At 44.6% G+C, this 13,131-nt stretch overlaps 1 protein-coding gene across 8 annotated transcripts in view; it reads left to right on the top strand.

Moving 5' to 3' along the window:
- The window catches only part of LOC121458873 (receptor-type tyrosine-protein phosphatase mu), a 701,969-nt gene that overhangs the window by 615,965 nt on the left and 72,873 nt on the right, over positions 1-13,131 (top strand). For all 8 annotated transcript variants that reach the window (XM_041668223.1, XM_041668222.1, XM_041668220.1 and 5 more), the window contains 2 exons: positions 9,834-9,910; positions 12,104-12,140. In XM_041668223.1, coding sequence (XP_041524157.1) covers positions 9,834-9,910; positions 12,104-12,140 — 114 coding nt within the window. The remainder of the gene's footprint in view (positions 1-9,833; positions 9,911-12,103; positions 12,141-13,131) is intronic.

Raw genomic sequence — 13,131 nt, 5'->3', positions numbered from 1 at the left:
CATCCAGGGCTTTAGAACTAGTGATGTTCTCTGTGTGAACTGGGGTTTTCGATACTATACATGCATGAGGAAAACCCACCGGCTTTGTCATGAAAGGGAGAAGCGCCTGACAATAGCCTCTACCCCGTATCTGTGTGAGACCTTGTGACCTGAGAGCGGGGTCGCTGGGAAGAAGACCCAAGAGTGAGTTCCCTTAGCCATGTTTGTGAATCTACCGAAGTGCTTTTTACTAACGTGAGTAGTGCCGTTCAGAAACTGTTTCATTAATATGTGACTGTGTGTGTGTGTGTGTGTGTGTGTGTGTGTGTGTGTATGAGAGAGAGAGGGAGGGAGGGAGGGAGAAATACCTCTTAGCTATTATTGAAACATGCAAAGATTTGGGGGGGAAAAGGAGAGTAAGAATCCTTACCTAACATAACCTAACCTAACCCATGTGTGTGCCCCCATGTATATATGCTTATGTCTTTATAGGCATAGATAACAATTGGCATTCTGCCTCCCTAGAGATTTATATAAATGCAGAAAGGCTAGTTCCCCTCCCTGAGATGTCTGCCTCATAGAGTCAAGGCATTGAGGGCAGCCCCTCCTCTTGGCGTGAGGAATTGTGGGATGTGGTGCACATATCATAGAGATTCTCCTCAGTGTTTTCCGAAGAACATGAAGGAAGCTCGTAATGATCACAGCCATGTTTGCATATAAAACGGTGCTAATGGCGCCTCCAAACCGTTTATTGGCTTGGCTCTTAAGTAACTTAAGCTTTTCCTTTATTTATACTATAAATTTGCTGAGCTGGCCCTCTCCACATCGAAGCGAACGTTCCGTCTGCCATCACCACCACCACACACACACAGACGGAGCCCTTCTAATCCCGGTTATAACTTAACTCCAAGTGAAGGCAATCACCAAATCTCCCAGCTAACGAGGCAGCCCCTTTGCAGCTGCTCCCCATTGTAGGGTACTGGTAGAGAAAAGAACGAGCCAGAATCCATAGGAACAGCATTCCCAGGCAGATTCTTTCTCTTCTTCTTTGCCACGTATTCAACAGATACATATTTAATGACTATGCGCCTGGTCCTGAGCCCAGCTGAAATCCCCACCTCCACATATGTTTACATATGAGCTTCATATACACTAGACACTGTTGTGTACATCAGAGACCCAGCGGGGCACCCAATACACAGGATGGCGGGAGGACCGCAGAGCAGACTGAGCAGCCGCTAAGAGCGTGATATAGAATGTGCATTGCAGAGAGATGCTGGAATGAGGGAACTGAGCAGGCCGAATGATGGGGTGAGGTGCAAGGTTCAGTTGCTAGGATGTGGTCCAGGAGGACCCCCGTGGGTCAGAACTTGAGGCAGAGAATGAAGAGAGCAGTAACTACAAGGTGAGAACAGGCAGAGCAGAGTGGTAGGTGGGAAATTTTAGGCACGAGGCACTGGGGTGTCACTGAGGCACTACAGTGACAAAGTTGGTAGAGTCCCTGCCCTCATGAGTCTGACAGCCCCAGGGCAGAAGTTGGAGACGCTGTGGAAGGAATTACATAATTGTACATGATGACGCAAATGATTGAGATACAAGTTAAGGGCACAACCAACGGAACATGATGCCACTAGAGCTGGAGTTTTGGAGACTGACTTATTTGGAGGTGTGGGAAGGGCCCCTGAGGGTGTGACATGGAACATGACAAGACAAAGTGATAGGAAGAAAAAGATTGCAACAGAGGGGACTTTAGGTAAGCCACCCCTGTTATGCTGCCACACAGGCAGTGGGGGACTTGAATCTGTGGAACTGAGGGAAAGCTAGGTGATTGGAATGGAAAGGTGAGAGTTAAATGGCAGAAAGAGAGAAGGAGGGGAGAATCCAAACCATATCCTAGAGGACATCATGTCATTTACTCTTTATTAGACAAACGATTTCACTAGATGAGCATGTGTTGGTCATCAACCATGCACTGGATTTTTTGGATCAAACTGTGGTATAGAAAAATCAATCAGTTAAGAGATCTTTAGTAGGCCCAAGTGAGAAATGTATGTTGTAGATTCAAACAAAGCAACTCAATCCAAAACAAATCGGGATAGAATGTGAAGGGTCAGATAGATAAATGCCAGAGAGACAGATGGACAGGAGGATGATAGATGGACAGGCTATGTACTCAGATAAGGACAAATCCGAAGAAGAGATCCGGAATGGGCTTGCGGTCGGCAGTGACATGGGAAGCTAGTGAGTAAATTTGGGACATTTTGGAACATTCATATGCGCTGTTGATGGATAGCTAAAGAAAGGGGCTGGTCTAGGAATGGTAAGGAAGGGGCCTGGTGCCAGAAATGAGTTAGTGAATCATGGGGCAGATGGGAACAGTCCGATAGAATCTTCCGGTAGAAGAGAGGGGCACACAAGGAGAGTCTGTAGTGGGACACAGAGCATGTGGAGACCCCAGGAACCACCCATGGGCTGGGGGGCTGTAATATTGGGCCATGTTGAGCCTACAGATGGAGGCTGGGTGATGCTAGAGTCCTGATGGGAAATGTAGTTCCGTGAAGACTGACTTGGCGCTGGTGGTGGCAGCAAGCCTGTCCTTGCACAGAAGAGAAGGAAAGGTCCATTCTGAGTTTGCCCCCTGCTGGAGCCAGCCTTTCTTTCCCAGTGCGTGTGCTAATCAGGAACTAAGAGGGGGTTACTTAATCTCATCTTTCCCTCTAGATTGCCTTAACCAGGGACCCCACTTTGATGGCCTAGGGTGAAGACATTTTCCCTGGGATTTTTATATTGGAATCAAGTTCATCTCTCTCTGCTCATTGAGCAACTCCAGCAACGTACAGCTGTCTTCCGCAGGCTCGGCTGTGCAAACCAGGGCAGAGGAAGGAAGAGACCAAATGTTTCCTTAGATGGAAAGGAACTGGAATCCAGAATCTTTTAGCATAAATTCAGGTAGACGGACAAATGGAGAGGACTGAGGCAGCGTGTTTGGAAAGGCATGGAAAACTCAGAAAAGCCAAGAACTAGAGTCGGGGGTCCCTGGAAGGTTCTGAGCAGAGGAGACTAGCGGAGTTACATGGAGAAGCTACAGACAAGGCAAGGCACCAGCCAGCTGATACCAAGAGAGGTCTGCATGTGGAGACCCCTGCAGTGAGACCCAGCTTTTCTCCTCTGCCTGGAGCCCAGAGCTGAGGTCTGGAGTACTCCAGTGTAACCAGCAATGGGTAGCATCCCAAACACCCCTGAGTGATGCTCACTCCTCCTCTTTCACAGGCTGTACCTTGCTATGGGTGCAGCGGAAACCTTGGCCGGATGTAAGCACACGAGGAGCAAAGCCATGCTTCGCGGAAATCACTGGGAATCAAATTAATTTCAAGTTGCCTCTCAGAGGCCAGATGTTACCTAGGTCACTGGAATTCTGATTCAATATTTAACGTAACTGTGCCATCAATATTTAGCAGAGGGAGAACTGGTTAGAGATGAAAGCGTATAAATCTCAGGCTCTTTTCCTGCCACTGGGAGAGTATCTGCTCACCTGTCAGTTAAAATTATAAAGCCATTACCAATATTGTTTGGTATAATAGGAGAGCGTGAAAGCATTTGCAGCTACTTGGGGTGTTTTTAAATAACGTTATTTGATTTTTTAAAAAAGGTATAAATATCATGTTTGGAGAATTTGGAGCCTAAAGACCTGTATTACTTGTTTAGTGTTTTTTTTTTTTACTTAAGCTGCAATAGTTTTCTGAAGTTTTTTTCTTTCCATTGATACATAGTAATTCTAAATGTCAATAGCAGTACAGTATGACTGTCCAGTACATGTGCACACAATATGGAATAATCAGCCTTCCTCATCCTTAAATGTTTATCATGGAACTTTAAATCCATCTCTTCCAGTTCTTAGCAAAATATAAAATAAATTGTTGGGAACGATCATTGCCACCATCGTGCTATACAACATGAGCTTCCTCCCCTTGTCAACTATGTCTTGGTAGCTTTGCTCAGTGTCTTCCCCCACCAACACCTTCCTAGCTACACATACAGATCTGCTTCAGCACGGCACAACACACCTCCTGTGCACGCCGGTACACGTACACATGGAAAGCGCAGGCCAATGGTAACAATATGTGGTAGTTTTTAACAACCAGGTCTTCATGTGCTCGTTTCTTAACCCCAAAATATCAGTACCCCAAGTGAGAAAAGGTACATTCAAGGAAAGTAACCAACGCACTCAAAACACGGATGAGTCAGACAGATAAAGGAGTCATGTCCAAAGACATATAGATGGGGGCTGGAGAGATGGCTCAGCAGTTAAGAGCACTGCTTGCTCTTCCAAAGGTCCCGAGTTCAATTCCCATCAACCACATGGTGGCTCACAACCATCTGTGATGAGGTCTGGTGCCCTCTTCTGGCCTGCAGGCATACATGCAGACAGAGTACTGAGAATACTGTACACATAATAAATAAATAAATCTTTTTAAAAAAGACATACAAATGTACAAGTGGATGGATAGGGCATGTGCTCGAATGGGAGCAAATTTAATGAAGAGATCAGGAATGAGGTTGCTATGGAGTCATGTGGGAAGCCAGAGAGTATATGTTGGAGATATCTTGACGCATTTGCCCCTTTCCTCTATCTGAAGTATTTGGGGATTAACAGTCTTTATGCAGATGGAACTTCACAGAGCAGCTGAGTGTGTTAATGTTATGATGGAGAACATGATGAGCTGCGGTTATAATGTAAACATTACTTGTGTTTTAGTTGAATACTAGGCATGCATGGAAAATAACTTCTTTTTCTCTAATTGAAAAACAATGTGTATATGTTAAAGAAAATGTGTCCAATGAAGTTGAGGAAACGGCCCGAAACGCCATCGTCCTAACTGAAGTCCTGCTAACATTTGTTAAGTTTACCCTGGGCTTTGCTTTCCAAGTCAGGAAGTTATTGACTTTGTTTCTTTCTTTTTTCTTTTTTAATTTTTTTCATTTCTGTTGGTTTTGTTTTCTAAGCAAAATAGAGGCAGCATTCTTTTCTGATTATGAAGACAATATATACCATGTAGACAGTTGCAGTATGTAAAATCACATCAAAGCTCAGCCTCACAGAAGCCCCCTCCTTCCGGTGGCCACACTGCGTATAGCTGTGCACACACGGCCTCCACACAGCGTGTGCAGGAAAGTCATGGGTCCCTTTCATAGAGCAGGACATATTGGCCTGTAAACTAGGGACACCTCCTAACAGTGACACTTCAAGTAATCTCTGGTCTGCTCATCTTTAAAAGGGTGTATATGCAGAATGAAGAGATGTTTTGGTGTGTTGTTTAATGAATAATCACCAGAAACGAAATCTGTCCTGATTCAACACAAGCACCCTTTTCTAATATTTTCAATTCGACCACATCCAACTTGTAGCTGAGGAGCAGGCGGATACAGAGGGCTGACTATACACACACATGCATTCGGTGTGCTGGCTTGTGACCTGCTCTGCCTCACGCTGCCACAAGAACCTTCCCAGGTAGACAGCCAAAAGCCAGAGCAATCCCCTTTAATGACTGTCTTAACAGCCCTTTGCCCATGTGATCCACTGTCGCTCCGTCCGCTGTTGGTGTCGCTGAATGATTAAGGCGGTGAAAGGAAAAAGATGTGTTTTAGAAAAGCTGCTGCCAGCGTAGATGTGACAGAGTCAAAGACGACGTTGGCCAGGTGACAAATGACCTGGTCTTAAGCTGTGCCATTTACAGTCCTTAAACTGACTGCTAGTGCGTGTAGCTGACACCTTTGAACACACCGTTTATATTAACTCACTGGATCCTCACACGGTACAGTGTCACTAGTATTACTACTCCCATTTTACTATAGACTGACTCTTATAGCCCCTTCTTGTTAATGCTGATGCACAGCTAGTTTACCATGTCACTAGGACCACATCCATGGAGAAACCTCTTTGTACTGAGTCAGTGCCAAGTTCCTGTTCTTATCCTAAACAACACGGGAGCGCAGCTCTTTACCTCACATTTCCATCACAGAGATGGGGATTTGTATAGGTTACATGCAAAGAGTATGACATTTTACAGAAAGAATATAAGTATCCATAGATTTGGGTATTTATGCAGTTCTGAGGCAGAGCCTGAATGTATACCAAGGAACAATTGTATCTTCCTGACAGGTAGGTTCAATTCCCGCAGGTCACACTTACTTTAACTCTGAAAGAGAGAATACCTCCTAACCTTTTCCCAATTTTAGACCTTTCTAGCAAATGGACATCAATATTGTATGCCTTCTCCATTAGCAAGCTAGAGTCCCTGCTTCTACTGCCTGTACATCACCAGAGAGTGGAGACATGCCCATGTCAGGAAGGTCTTTCCAGCAAAGGGCTCTTAAGACTGGAAGTCCGTGAGTGTCCTGCCATCCTTGAAGGGGCTGTTTCCATGGAGATCAGGGTGATAGCGGAGAACAGAGGAAGGATGGACTAAGTGTGTTCATGCTTTCTTTGAGTTGTGTGGACTCCATACAGCGTACGTTTGCCTTCTCACACCGCTGAACAGCTGTCTCCACCGTGCATCTCCAGAAAACTTTTCATCTCGCAGATGTGAAACTGCATGGAGTTTCTAAACAGCTCTCCATGCCTCCCTCAGCCCAGCCCCAACTAACGTCCGCAGCATTTCCTTGTGTCATTTCCCGCCATGAAACCTCATGAGCAGAGCCCCACAGAATTTGCCCTTTTGTTCTTTTGTATCTTGTGTGTTTCAGACAGAGCCATGTCTTCAGAATAGACTCCTTAGCTTATTGTTGGAAGGCAAAGGTTCAGGAAACCACCAATCAGGTCTAGACCTGGGATAGTAGCTAGGATCCCAGAAGACCCCGGTGTACCTTGTTCTGATCACAGCCTGCTGCGTCCACCTCTGAAGCAATGACTATTGGGCTGGGACTGGGGCTTGGTGATAGTGTTTCCCTAGCATACATGAGGCCTGAGTTAGATACAGAACGCAGAGCGAGACAGAGACTACAGTGATCTGATAGTAACAGTTTTCTTTTTCCCCTTACTTTGAGTACCTCCCAGCAGAATCGTCGCAGAAAAAAATAGAATGTATAATATGAGCAACATAAAAAACGTTTTGACATTGCCAGTGATTATACTGAATAGAAACATACAAAAATAAGCACAAAATAATATGTCTTCTTTAACCCAGTATAGCATGAATATTAACATTTGAACATGACATCAATATGAAATTGTAAGTTAGGCGTTTTACTCTTTTTGTCATACTATGTACCCAATATGGTAGCTATCTGACTACTTATGGCTATTTAAATTTAAAGTCATTGAAATTAATACAATTAAAAAGTCAGAGGGTAGAGAAGGAGCTCATTAGTTAAGAGCACTGGCTGCTCTTCCAGAGGACCTGAATTCAATTCCCAAGCACCCACAAGATGGCTCACATTTCAGTCCCAGGGGATCCAATGCCCTCTTCTGGCCATAAGTACACACATGGTACACAGACATACACACAGGCAAAATTCCTCCTACACACAATTTTTGTTTAATCTAAAAAGTCAGTTCCTCACTTTAACCACAATCCATGTGCTCAGTTACTATGCATGACTCGTGACTGTTATGCAGAAGAACAGTGGTGTAGAACATTGCATCTGTGCAGAAAAACAGTGATGTAGAACATTGCATCTGTACAGAAAAACAGTGATGTAGAACATTGCATCTGTACAGAGGAACAGTGATGTAGAACATTGCATCTGTGCAGAAAAACAGTGATGTAGACATTGCATCTGTACAGAAAAACAGTGATGTAGAACATTGCATCTGTGCAGAACAGTGATGTAGAACATTGCATCTGTGCAGAAAAACAGTGATGTAGAACATTGCATCTGTGCAGAACAGTGATGTAGAACATTGCATCTGTACAGAGGAACAGTGATGTAGAACATTGCATCTATGCAGAAAAACAGTGATGTAGAACATTGCATCTGTGCAGAAAAACAGTGATGTAGAACATTGCATCTGTGCAGAACAGTGATGTAGAACATTGCGTCTATACAGAACAGTGGTGTAGAACATTCCATCTATGTAGAAAGGTCAGCAGAGATCATTGCTAGTGTTCTGTGGGTGGCTTTCCTCTGCTGAGGCTTGTGCTTATGTGGTTTGTGCATGTATCTGTAGTTCATTTATTGTTACTACGAAGTAGCATCCCACTTCATAACTTAGTAACCTTTTTGTTCATTGTAAGCAGTATTTCTAGGCGCATTGTTATTTCCCTCAGGATGCACTTAGCATCAGCTTCTTGCTGCTGACACATAGGATGGGTATCTGCATCTTTACGACACGATAGCAAATTCTTTTCTGGGTGCTCGCAATCATGTTCATGTTAACCGCCAGCATCCGAAAGTCCCTATTGTGCCACACCCTCACCCACACGTGGCACTGTGACCCTTTCTAGTGGCTATCCAGTGACACCTCTTTGTGAGCTGGATTCCCCATTATTCATAAATAAAAAAGGCAATGGTGTGCTCCATAGGAACACATAGTCAAGATGGAGAGAGGACACACATGGTAGGTGTCTCCTGTGTGCATGCTTATATATTATATATAATGTTTTATTTTACATAAATGGCTACTATCCTTAAGTAGGTCTGATCTGTAAGGGAGAAAGATGTGTACAACACTGATATATAAGCTCATGAAGAGGCAAATTGAAGGTCTACCTAAGCTTACAGAAGGTCAGCTCATATCTGCTCCCTTTGCGGGGAGCTAGCTAAGAGCCTGACATGGACAGAACAGCTGCAGTTGGCTTCTGTTGGAGCATCTTTCTCTCAGAATCTCTGGTGACATCAGCAGAACTGTCTAGGCTGCTATTTTTTTAAAAAAAATACTTATTTATTCATTTATTATGTATACAATATTCTGTGTGTCTGCCTGCAGGGCAGGAGAGGGCATCAGATCTCATTTCAGATGGTTGTGAGCCACCATGTGGTTGCTGGGAATTGAACTCAGGACCTTTGGAAGAGCAGGCAATGCTCTTAACTGCTGAGCCATCTCTCCAGCCCTAGGCTGCTCTTTACAATGGCCACATACATGCATGAGCTCTTCTGGCAAACGCAGAGACTGTAACAGTCCATACGCATCCATCCCACCAACAACCCACCACCCCTCGGCTGCTAACACAGGAAAGATACGTATAGGAAAATACTGGTTTGAAACACACTCATTCTGATTCTTAAAGTCGTGGGAGTTATAGGCAGCCTTCAGCATGTGAAGCCGTGTATGTGATTTGGGGAAGCTGTTCAAACTTCCAAGAAATAACTTTTGTGGGTTAAGAGTTACACATATGAGTCTCTAGCTTTTACAGTAGTGTATGTGTTTCAGTGATTAAAAAAAAAAAGATTCGTTATTTAAAAAAAAACTATAGATCCTAACCTTTATAGCAAAATGGGAAGTTTAGAAGGTGTGCAATGTTTATTACTAATCTTGTTAGTGAGCTTTCTATTACTACGTCAAAATACTTGAGCAAACGTAAAAAGAAGAAAGGTCTACCTGGGCTCCAGTTTTCAGAGTTCCAGCCCATTATTAGTATGCTTTATTGCTTGGCCATGTGAGAGAAAATGATCTTGATAGGAAGTGCCTGGTAGACTTTCTCCTCATCTCCCTCCCCCCGCCCCAGCTGGAGCTACTAGTTCCCCCATAAGACTGCAGGCTTGGCGCTAAGCCTTCAAGGGATGTCAAATTCCATACTGCAGCCATCTTTAGGGCCAATTAGTGCATGGGGGGAGAGTCTGTGTGCTGCACAGAAGTTCTGAGGCTGTGGCAGCCCGGGGGTCGCCCTCATTCATGGCTGTTTTCTCTTCTGCAGATGATCACTCACGGGTGCGGCTGCAGATGCTGGACGGAGACAACAATTCCGACTACATCAACGGCAACTACATCGATGTATGTATTTTTCAGCTGCCGATCAACCCAGGCTTCCCGTCATACACCGCACCCCAGCTCCGCCGCACAGTTAGTCGATGTGTGTCAGCGGCATCCACAAGCAAGCGTCAGAGTCCCCCACGCTCCACAAATGCAGCCTGTTTGGGGAGAAACGTATTAGTCCCTCCCTAGACCCTCTTTGCTTAATGTGTACTAAGGAACTGTTTTTACATTTTTGTCAACAACTTAAAGATGTTTGCATATTAATGGGACAAAGCTGTCTAATTACTAACGCGGTGATTTGCAGGCGCTTGTCAGCACAGTACTTTTAAGTCGCCTTCAAAGTCATCCGCAGCTGTTCACCAGGACTTCCAAGGCAGGCAAGGCGTGTCATTAAATATGCAAGCTGTTTAATTATTGAATATGGCTGCCTTGTTCATCCTGCGTCATGTTCACTTAATGTCTTACATTAGGATAAATTCTTTAAGAGACGGCTTGTTTTCAGTTGGAAAAAAGGAATGGAATCAGAAGTAGGAAATCCCGAGTACCCTGTGGCGCCCTGCAAGACTCAGACCCCAAGAGCAGATCCGTTTCCTCCCATCCCCAGGCATGTGCTGGCTTAGCACTTCCAAGGACCGATCTTTGCCACGTGTTATGCGAAGTTTCCCTAATCCCCGAATCCAGAGTCCAAACTTTTGCAGTGTTGACACAAGGCCACCTCGTGTGACAAGCTGCAGTCAGCATTACAGCACGCAGCTTAGTGTCACCAGTGACAGAGGGCCTCCCCGCACCTCAGCCGTAATGCATTAACGCTGTTCCCACAGAGTTAAATTACTATACAGATTGCCTGAAGGCTGTGTGGCTAAGGGGTACGTGAAGCACAAATGACTTTATGTCTGGACCCCATTCCCAGAGTGTCTGATTCCACTCCCTCTCACATCAATCATTAATCAAGAAAATGCCCTACAGACTTGCCTACAAGGCTGATCTTTTAAAGGCTTTTTTTTTTCCAATTAAGATTGCACTTCTCAGATATGTCTGGGTTTGTGTCGAGTTGACAAACCAACCAGCGCAGGGTATTGAGGGGATCTCCAACTGGTAAGGGACACAGATGAAGACTGAAAAATAGGTCGTCGGTAACACGGGCCAGCCTGGAACAGCATGAGCTAGCTCAGTCATCAGATGCATCCCTCCTATCTCCTCATTCTGCAAGTCTCCTTTCTACGGCAGTAGACTTGCAGAATAAGGAAATCAATGTTCTTTCCTTAGGGGCATCCAAAAGCTAACAAATACATAATTCTCTAAGGAATTCTATGTAATATTGGTTTCAAATCTGTCTTTTAAGATGTGGGCGAGTCCATTTTATGACAAAATTGCAGCCTTCCTTATTCATTGCTGTTGACTCAAGAGCAAAAATAATCTAATATATAGGCATTTAAGGCATCTGAGAAATCTGTATTTTCTTTCCAAATTTTTTCTTATGTTTTCCGGTTATCTTTGAGAACAGTATTTAGGGGACTCTCCAGGGACAGAACTATATTAAGGTCCACAATGCTACAGTATGTACTAGAAGTGATTTTCTCTGAATTGACTTTTATCTTTCCCAGATACTTGTCTTATGATATCTTTGCCTCCTGCTTTCTTTTGTCCCCAGTTTAATCTTTCCTGCTTCCTATAGGGTCATGATTAAAAGAGGGACTCTTTTATAAGCTCTCCTTCTCTAAACCCGGGCTCTTGGCCGTAGCATCGTATCTTGGTAGGAGGAGTGTTTGAGAATGGTTCTGAGCGTTGCTAATGATGGAGCTGTCTATATTGATAGAGCAGAGTGTGCGTTAAACCCTCGGCACACTGCCAGTGACGTCCCCATTGCAAACAAGATGCTATTGAACATTCCCAGCCATCCACACCTTAATAAGAGCCTTAGTCACTTTAGCTCAGAGAATCCATAAATTGATAGCTCTTCCTGCTCATCCATCATCTCATGGCCCGTGTATAATGAAGTTCCTTGCACTTCTGCACAGCATCCAGAAAGTTGTATTCGAGGCGCCTTCACTTGGCAAGACAAACTAAATGATCCCGTGTCCGGCACTGAGCCATCGAGGGATGCAGGGGTTGGTGTTGGGATGCGCAGTCTTTCCCCCAGACTCAGGCTGTGACTTCTGTGCTGCCCGTCGACTTGAAATTTATCAAATATTCTTTCTCATTTGTTTTTAGGGCTATCATCGACCCAATCATTATATCGCAACCCAGGGTAAGTTTATTTCAGCTCTCACGCCTGTCTTTTGTTGTTTGGTCTTCTTAATCACTTCACACTTACCACCCATGGCCTCGTGAAAATATTTTACATGGAGTACCTCGTGTTCCTAGCATTGACACGGGTGCAATTCTTTACCCAGCAGAAGTTTTGGTGCTGTAGTCACTGATTTAGAACATCGTGTTGAGATCATTAAAGAAATGTGCTCGCTGACTCATGACTGAATTCAGTCTAAATGCTTTTGGAATTCGTCTACCCTTTGCAAGAATGTATTCAATATTTTCTACATGGCTCTGGAGAGAGTTCGGGAGAAGAGTGCCCTGTCGTAAGTGTGTGCTGGCTACACTGTCTGTCCACAGAACTGTGCTAGTCCCCGCTGGAAAGCCACTGTTGACCCAGTGGTTGAGTTTAGGGGGCAGCTATGAGGTGGCCTGCGTGTATCCAGGTAGGCACGATGCACGGAGTGTCACCGAGAGGCGCAGGTAACCTGTATGCACAATTGGGAACGGGTGAGGCTGTTCTAATGCGATGGCCACGGAGCAGCAGGACTTGCGGGTGATAAATGATCACTGCTGAAGACCTGGTACAGGAAGCTCATACTTCCAAGGTGGGATGCAGATGGCAAATCCTTCTCATAAGGGGAATGAAGGAAAGCTAGAGGACATGCTGAGGAGTGTCACCATGGCAACATCTCTGGGTGCTCTTCTCTGTGGCAGATGAGGATGGTCATCTAGGAAGGGCTGAGAGACAAAGTTCTGTGTATGGGTCATCCTAAAAGATAGCTTAGTGGCTGGACATGAATGAGTTAAAGAAGTGTTAAAACACAGAGAAGACCCAGCAAGGTCAAAGAACATGTCTTTCTCCATTTTTTTTTAACTTAATCATTCTTGCTGGTGATCTATGTGTGTTAGCTTTACAATGCCACAACAAAAGGCCTGAGAGTATCAGCTGATAAACAAGGTCATTTTGCCATCTTAGTGTTTTCAGT

Source organism: Microtus oregoni, unplaced genomic scaffold (assembly GCF_018167655.1).
Source record: "Microtus oregoni isolate MIOR12 unplaced genomic scaffold, Mior012 000018F_ref0000195, whole genome shotgun sequence".
NCBI lineage: Eukaryota > Metazoa > Chordata > Mammalia > Rodentia > Cricetidae > Microtus > Microtus oregoni.
Note: the sequence above shows the minus strand (reverse complement) of the source record. Positions and strands in the feature narration are given on the sequence as shown.